Source organism: Apium graveolens, chromosome 6 (assembly GCF_009905375.1).
Source record: "Apium graveolens cultivar Ventura chromosome 6, ASM990537v1, whole genome shotgun sequence".
Lineage (NCBI taxonomy): Eukaryota > Viridiplantae > Streptophyta > Magnoliopsida > Apiales > Apiaceae > Apium > Apium graveolens.
Genome location: NC_133652.1, coordinates 226,362,537 through 226,371,754, shown reverse-complemented (window position 1 = coordinate 226,371,754; position 9,218 = coordinate 226,362,537). Strand labels below are relative to the sequence as shown.

The 9,218-nt window shown below is 34.0% G+C and overlaps 1 protein-coding gene across 2 annotated transcripts; it reads left to right on the top strand.

Annotated features, from left to right (window-relative positions):
- The first annotated feature begins 1,277 nt into the window (after window positions 1-1,277).
- Window positions 1,278-8,474, top strand: LOC141666787 (alkaline/neutral invertase E, chloroplastic-like). 2 transcript variants are annotated; one of them, XM_074472972.1, is made up of 7 exons: window positions 1,278-1,397; window positions 2,137-2,864; window positions 4,122-4,287; window positions 4,381-4,592; window positions 6,353-6,846; window positions 6,944-6,992; window positions 7,875-8,474. In XM_074472972.1, exons 2-7 carry the CDS (start codon window positions 2,196-2,198, stop codon window positions 8,199-8,201), a joined length of 1,917 nt encoding a protein of 638 aa, XP_074329073.1. In that variant the 5' UTR covers window positions 1,278-1,397; window positions 2,137-2,195; the 3' UTR covers window positions 8,202-8,474. The 2 variants fall into 2 exon arrangements, with proteins under 2 accessions (XP_074329073.1, XP_074329074.1); XM_074472973.1 differs by lacking the exon at window positions 1,278-1,397 and adding an exon at window positions 1,485-1,622.
- Window positions 8,475-9,218: the final 744 nt, after the last annotated feature.

Below are 9,218 nucleotides of genomic sequence, written 5' to 3'. Positions count from 1 at the left end.
TTACAAAAAGAAATAAGAATTCAATAATGAGTTATAAGTTATGACTATAAAATTATTAACAAGGGAACAATATTGATAAAAATTTATCTGAATCAGATCGTTGACAGGTGTACCAACCAAGAAAGTATAAGTCGACGTTCTATGCAATAGTGGCGTTAGAACAAATAGAAGGGTCATAGTTAGCGGGCGGATGATTTCGGAGAGGAGATGCCATATTATGTACAATATATATACTGTTGGGGTATTGCCGCATCGTAAATGGGCTAATTCAAATAGAAAAAGACACTTCACATAAATCAAAGCTATAATTCTAACGGAGTACATATGAAAAGCATATGGGTTTTGTATTTTGTATATAAATATACAAGGCTAATCTACGTGGCCTAAGCTATCTGACGTGGCTCTGATGTGGCTGGATGAGTTGGAATAAAATGTCTCACCAAACCCCTATGTTCTATGAGATATATGAAGATAGATAGATTTCGGCTCTGTTTGAGAGTGCTGTTGAAAACGCTGTGCTGTGAGAAAAAACGCTCGTGAAAAAAGTGCTGTCAGAAAAATTAGATGACTGTTTGGTAATTTTTTTTAGTTTATGCATATTTTGAGATATAATATATAAAAATAATATTTTTGAGAAGGTTTGATAGTGAAATTGATAGTTAATTCTTGTAAAAGCTGAAAATAGCTTTTTCCAAAAGCATGGGGGACATGCTTTTGCTAATAATAACTTTTAAACCAAAATAGCTTTTTCCGACAACAACAAAAAACGTTTTTCCAGACAGCAGCTTCTAAAATTTAACAAACACAGTTTCCGAGCTGTAACTGTCTGCAACAGCAATACCAAACGGAGTCTAATAAAAACAATCAATGCACTAAAGCAACTTCAAAATGAGCAATGGCCAAAAATACCTTTTTTTAAAAAAATTGTAACAAGAATACCACTTTTTCAAGTATATGGCCAAAAATACCCATCAATACGCATTTATAAAATGGGTAACTCTAATACGCATTTGAGAAATGGGTATTAGGTAAAAAAAATAAAAACAAAAACAAAACAAAAGACACGCATTTCTAAAATGCGTATCACCAAAAGTCAAAGGGTGATACGCATTTCCAAAATGCATATCTCCTTTATATATTTTTATTATTTTTTTTAAACAATTTTTTACATAATATACTCATTTGTTATATACGTATTAGTGATACCCAACTTAGAAATACGTATTAGAGTGGTATTTTTCGCTATATACTTGAAAAAGTGGTATTCTTGTAACAAACTCTAGAAAAAGTGGTATTTTTGTCATTTTTTCCTACAAAATCAAATCCAATCAATTAAAAACATACATATCTATCTTCCCTCATCTTAATTGGCTTTTGCAGATCCAAGTAATTCATTCGTAAGTATATTTTTAACTGTGTTTAGCCATATATATTGTTTGTTATACATGGGTTTCTAGATTTAATTATCTTATGTTGTTATTTGGTGATGACCCTTTTTGTGCGTTTCTGTAATTTCTTGAGATAATTACTGTTATGATAAATTTGTGGAGGTGAAAATGTGTAAAGTTTCAATCTTTGAGCATTTTGTGTTTAATTTGATGGTGCCCATAAGTCTGTTTATGGTGGGTTAAAAATTAATGTTTATTGTACAATTTTTGAAGTTTGACTTCATATTTTTGTATTGATATGTTATGTTTTATCTAGTGAATGGTTTAGTTGATAAAGAGAACTGCATATGCGGTTTCTGAAGTTAGTTAATGTACATCTGTTAATCAAGTTTGGATTAGGGTTGTGGTTTGGTTTATCTTTTTTTTTGTAGGTAATTTTAGAAGTCCTTTTTTAAAGTACTAGAGGGAAAATGAGGTCAGGGAGATGTGGGCCACTAGGCTATCCCTGCATCCTCGCAACTTGTCTGTTTTCTTACATATATATGAATAGATAGGGATTATGATTTGATACTCGTGTGTAATCAGTGAAATTCAGCTAATTAGTGTTTGCTTGAATGGCTTCTTCAATACTTATTTGTCTTTCTGAATTCTGCTGGTTACTTGTTGTGTGCGAATATATAATTTCTCAATCTAGAATAGTTTGGAAGTTCTTTTATGTTTATGCTGATCCTAAGTTCCTGATAACCAGGTTTTACAGAGGTACAACTTATAAATCTAATTACGCCCTGACTTTATCTGTACCTTATCATGGGTTGTACTCCAGAAGCATTTCTTCAAGTTCTTTCTGCGCCGAGGACTCACTTGTACCATAGAAATTTCTGCTATGAAAATTCAACTTTGTTGCTGCCAGACAAATGGAGAAGAGAAAGAGGGTGTAGGTATTCACTGTTGGGGAGATCGAGTACTAAGAATTTCAATAGAATTTTTGCACATCTTCGTGTTGATGTTATGAGTTTTAAGAAGAAACAAACATATAGTCTGGAGGGTCTGACTTGCAAATGTGGTCGGTCAGAAAGTGTTAGTGCGGCAGCTGATGAGGATGAAAAGAGAACGTGGATCAATGGCACGGCAATTGATTCAGATATCTCGAAATTTGAATTGGCTCAACAGTTGAAAAATGAAAATGGTGCCGTCTTTTCCAATATTGATTTAGGGACACCTGGGGCAATCAATAGTAAATTGAATGGGGTCAGTGACTCTTTTGAGGATGAAGCATGGGACTTATTACGAGCATCAATGGTATATTATTGTGGCAATCCTATTGGAACAATTGCTGCTAATGATCCAAACGATTCCAGTATATCCAACTATGATCAGGTCTTCATACGTGACTTCGTCCCTTCCGGGCTTGCTTTCCTTTTAAAAGGAGAGTATGATATTGTACGAAGCTTCATCCTTCATACACTTCAGTTGCAGGTAATATTCTAATGCTTTTTAGTAAAGCAGGCATTCAATATTATAATCACATGCCACGAGTTCTGTAATTACCTGATTAGGTTCCTCAGTTTTCTAAGATAAATTAAACTAAGACCCACTTTACATCGTCAGCAATAGACTTTCTGAACACTATATATATAATTTAATATTGTCAAAATGTTAGGTTCCCCCTTTTTATCAATTAATAATAATTTCAAAAAGAAACAGAAGATTAAAATGTTTATTACAAGTTTGGAATGTTGTAAGACCATAGTAATGATCTGCATAAGCATCGGGACATGAATAAAACTTTATGGTTAATCTGAAAAGAAACACAAGAACAACATGAAGAAACATGTATATATTTAAGATAATGGCTACTCGAATCAATCAAGACAGGGAAAAATTGTTTCTCTTTTTTATGTGGAATGTGTTATAATTTATAGACCTTATAAATTAACTAAATGAGAATTTATTAAGTAGAGCTGTGTTAAAATTAATTGTTCTCAGTGGGTTGTTGGTGCAAGAAAATGATAGTGATTTGGTGGCGGCACATTTTGATTTATTACCGAAATAAGTGGAACCATTAGTATGACTAAGTTCCAGCCGTCTATGTATCCTCAAGTTTGTTTTACTATGCCTAGATAAGCATTCTGAGTTTCGGATGTTAAATTAGCGGTGGACATATACGGTTACATAAAAAAGATGTTGAGTTGGACGATGAGAATGTAAATCGTATTTTAGTGTGCAAAAGTGCATTTCAGAAAAGATCTCTGAGCTAATTCAGAATAGATCAACCAGCAACATTTGATAATAAATTGGTACAAAATAAGCTGAGACCTTTATGTGTAATTCAGCAGCAAGATCTGCTTATAAAGTTCTGTTGACGGAATCTCAAATATAGTATATGAATGTTTCGCAAAGTTAATTTTTCAAGAGGAGATACTCAAGTGATAAGCAAAATATCCCAGCTTTGTGGGATTGAGTCTCTAGTGTAAATAAACCTTAATCGGCTAAATCGGGAGTTTATTTTATTTTTTCCAAATTTTTTCTTCTTTATCAACAATCCAAAATATTGACATGTTTACTGTAATTTATTTTGTATATCATGGTTAACTTCTGAATCTTTTTCCAAACTATAGATCCATAAAACCTCTCTTTTAACTTTAAAGTACCTGTATTCTTTTCCGTTAATATTTATAGTTGTTTTCTACTTGAATTCTGAAAATTTCCGGTTATTAATTAACTATTGACCAGAGTTGGGAAAAAACAATGGATTGCCATAGTCCAGGGCAAGGGTTGATGCCTGCTAGCTTCAAGGTGCGCACAGTTCCGCTTGAGGGTGATGATTCTGCAACAGAGGATGTTCTGGATCCCGACTTTGGTGAGGCAGCAATCGGTCGCGTTGCACCAGTTGATTCTGGTAATGTATCATTTTGTGTCGTTCAGATATATGAATGTACGAGTTTAATTTATTTATGTTGTCAGTACTGACGGTATAGAATATGTGCAACAGGATTGTGGTGGATTATATTGTTACGTGCATATGGGAAATGTTCTGGGGATCGTTCTGTGCAGGAAAGGGTTGACGTGCAGACTGGAATCAAAATGATTCTAAAGTTATGTCTTGCTGATGGTTTTGATATGTTTCCTACTTTATTGGTCACAGATGGTTCTTGTATGATAGACCGTCGTATGGGAATTCATGGCCATCCGTTGGAAATCCAGGTACTCCGTTTCTCAATAACTATATCTCCAACAGGTGTAGGCATTTCTTTTTGTATCAAGAAGAAGAAACATGACTTCAGTTTTGTTCAATTTCAGTTTATTTGTAAAGTAGAAGTTGCTTCTTTACTTTATGGTAATAGAACAACCTAGGATTGTAAGTATCTCTGTAAGCTTACATGTATTATGTGTGTAAACTGGGATCAATTCGAACTAGTCACTTTCCCCTGCACCCTATTATCTGAATTTGCATAGCAAAACATTTACATATGATTACCTGATCAATATAGTTTGTCTAGTTAAAACTCTACATCTGATCAGTGCTCACATATGATGAATTTAAGTTTATAGTTTTCCGAACTTTTAAATTATGAATTTAGACTTTGACAATCATGAAGTTCATAGTACTGTGCCCATACGTCATCTATTGTAGATAAAATGCTACCAGGGAATCAGTTTGTCATTTTTAAAAAGTTAAAGGAGTTTCCATATAATTCTCATAAAGATGTATTCATCGTTTTTTAGCGGGGACTGGGGAGTCTTGAATTTAAAATGCGCTGGTATAAAAAAGAATGCAAAGGAGGTTCAAAAAAATGAGGCGGAAGGGTAGGATGAAGGAGATGGGAGATGATATTGTGATAATGTTTGGAAAAATCTTTTTTAAGAATGTCAAGGATATGAAATGGTAGATGGAAGGAGCAAAACTAGTGTCAGGAGTTGAGACTAATAAATTATAAGTTGCTGCCTTTTTAGCATAATTTGGAGGTAAAATACCTAAAAGGTTATAAAATAAGTGGTAAGAAAAGCAACAAACATTGTGTTTCATCAAGTTTGATATAATGCCAGCAACTGTAATGCATTTAGAAAATGCGTTGCACCTAAAATTTATTTTTTATTATTATAACTCATTTAGGAATGCGTTACACCAAACAATTTTCTATTACTCGAGTTTGCAGGGTGCTAAAATGGGTCAAGCTTTTACACCAAGAAATTTAAGCCAGTCTTTCGTTGCAGTATGCGGGTGCTAAAATGGCATAACATTTTTCGGTGTGCCATTTTGGGCCATGTAATATTTGTGGCTTTCTCTATTTTGGTCATTCTTTTTCGAAGTATAGCTTGATTTGTGGAATGAAATGAGATTGAGGATAATGCTCCAGCGTCAACCAAATAACCCCGTTGACCTTTTTTTATCTAAAAAAAGAAAAGGAAACAATGGATGTAAACAGTGAAATGACCTAAGGAATGATGATGTGCTCAACTAAACACAACATTGGATTTCTAATGTCATTATGAAAAAGTTCTTGTAAATCTATAACTTCTGCACTCATTAGAATTAAGAGATAGGTCGACTTCTCGAGCTCGATGATGTGTGTGCTATCTTCTTCTCACATAGTACATACTTCCTCCGTTCTCAAATGAGCTACAGAAGTGTGTTGTCAACTAAACAACTAAAGAAGGAAACAGGATTAGAGGATTATAATATATTATGAAATTTACCTTTTCTGGGTCCCACTTTATACTTTAGAAAGTTGAAAAATATAAAAGAGGAAATGACTTGGAACATACAGATCTCATAGAGTAGTTGAGATTGAATGTGCCAGACTGCCAGTAGTTTGAGGTTGAATGTAATGTTTCTGCAACTGTTGTGTTTTTGTCATATTCTGAGGAGCAATTGGTTTTAATTTAATTTTTGTCATTTTTATAGGACATTAAATAAAATATAACATGAATGCTCAAGTGAAGTGATTTGTATGATTTCACAGGCATTATTCTATTCGGCCTTACTTTCTGCACGTGAAATGCTTGCTCCTGAGGATGGGTCTACTGACCTCATTACAGCACTTAACAATCGTTTAGTTGCACTACCGTTCCATATCAGGGAGTATTATTGGACTGATATGAAAAAGCTAAATGAAATCTATCGCTACAAGACTGAAGAGTATTCATATGATGCAGTCAACAAATTCAATATTTACCCTGATCAGATTCCCCCGTGGCTGGTTGAGTGGATGCCCAATAAAGGAGGCTATTTGATCGGAAACCTGCAGCCGGCTCACATGGACTTTCGCTTCTTTTCTCTGGGAAATTTATGGTCAATAATTAGCAGTCTTGCCACAAACGAACAGTCACATGCTATATTGGATCTTATAGAAGCCAAATGGGCAGAATTAGTTGCTGATATGCCATTGAAGATATGTTATCCGGCTCTTGAGGGTGAAGAATGGCGAATTGTTACTGGCAGTGATCCCAAGAATACGTATGACACTTATTTCTTGATTCTAGTATGTAATTAGTATCACCTTGACAGTCTTCCTTCTTGCCACTTTAATGTGAATTTCTCTTTTTGGATGCAGGCCTTGGTCTTATCATAATGGTGGTTCTTGGCCAACTTTGCTCTGGCAGGTTAGTTTAAGATAATTGTTTAAAGGGTCACTGATTTTTAATTTTATAATTTAGAGGGATCTTTTTTGTTCCAGCTTTATATAGAAGAAATTCCGAATGACACATTTGTATAGTTATACCTCTAGGTTTATCAAAAAAATTAGAATTAAAACTGGGAATCCAGGTCTTTGGGGATTAGATAATAGATCTGACCAAGTCCAGAATGGGTAAATAAAGGTATATACACAGCCCAACCCGTTTTTGAGAAATGCATCTGTCTACTTCCTATAGGGTGGATAAATGGTTGTGGCCATATTGCGACCACTAGATATCACATAATACACAAAAACCAGTATAGTATTAGCACTTTTTATGAAGGCAAACGGGCCCGTAGTCATGTGAGATATAGCTCTATGTAATATATAAACTACCTAATATTTTGGTGTAATGTTTGCTACTAAGTGCATAATATGGTAAAGAATAAAATGAACATAACAGTGCACTACTTTATGTTGGTTTCTTATGTTATTATAATAAAAAAGAGGAATTATGAAATTCGGTCCGCCTGTTTTCTGGTCCTAAACGGATTATTTTTTAGGGCATTTGTAGGATGGCCGACGACAAAAATAACTAGGTCTGGTTTGTTGCTCACTACTTGAGTCTCGAAAAAGCTTATTATTTTGAATAGTATACCGAAAAACTTTTAGGTCCTTGTGTAAGTGTGCACTTGCATATAACCTGGTGCCACTAGTCAAATGATCAACTAGGATGTCGAGAGAAATATGAATTCTACAGTCGTCGGTTAGTTTTCTCATTTTTTTGTTAGTTAAAATCACATCATAGAATATTGTGCTGAATCAAAACAGAAAAAATATAGATGCTTAACAAGTCCTTTTTTTTCAGCTTACGGTAGCATGCATAAAGATGAATAGGCCTGGGATTGCTGAAAATGCAGTGAAGATTGCTGAACGACGCTTACCTAGGGATAAGTGGCCAGAATATTATGACACCAAGAGAGGAAGATTTATTGGTAAACAGGCGCGCCTCTTTCAAACTTGGTCAATTGCAGGATATCTTGTGGCCAAACTTCTCCTTGCTAAACCAGAGGCAGCGAATATTCTTGTGAACATCGAAGATACGGAGCTGGTAAATGCCTTTTCTTGCATGCTTAGTGCTAATCCAAGAAGAAAACGTTCTCGGATGGGAGTGAAAAAGAGCTACATTATATGAGTATGCGTATATCACCACCATAAATCTCTGAAGGATCATGCCCTTTGAGCGAAAACAAAAATCTATATATATTTAAGCATATTATACATGTACAGGTCGAGTCTTATGGTAAATACATCTTTTTGCCAAAGTTTCTTTACCCAAATGCCAGCCATACCTAATATTAATTCATGTCAGTTCTTGTAACACATTTTTAGTTACAAGCTGTGCTTAATACATTAGTGGATGATCGCTAATTATTGTGAAAATGGTCAAATATTACATTTCTGTGTCCTTGTTATAACTGTGTTTGGTAACGTCATATTGGTTTTTATTAAGTATAACTTACATGATTATTTCAAAAAAAAGTATAACTTACATGGCATAACTAGGAGTAACATTTTGAGGCACCTCAAATATTTCAAAGAGGTAATATTACTAATAACATATGGTTGTTATAATATACTAGTTTTAATAATATTAGAAGGAGATACTAAATCTGAGTGGGAAAGAATGATAATTGGAGGGAGGTAGAGAGCATATATTAGAAATGGTTTGTGTAAGTTCAGCAAGATCATGTATTTATAGCCAAGATGAAGAACAAAATCATTTAATGCATTATCAAAATTTCTATTCATAAAACTAGCTTTACTATTTTACCATTGACCTAGAAATTACAATCAATTATAATATTCTCATTTGATTGTCATTTAACATGGATCATAGATTGTCTCGTTAAAATCTTGTTCAAAGAAAAATAAAATCTTGTTCAAAGAAAAACCCAGTGCGATAAAAATTTTGACGAAAGAAAAATAGTACAATCAACTAACCATTCTCTGAACTTTGTTGTAACAAATTCTTGAGTCGACGCATTCCAATGTTATGTCGTAACTTCCCAAATGTTGATTTCGGTAATGATTCCGTGAATAAATCAACAAGTTTATCACATGACCGAATTTGTTGAACATCATTTCACCATTCTTTTGAAGCTCATTAGTGTAGAAGAATTTTGGTGAAATGTATTTCGTCCTGTCTCCT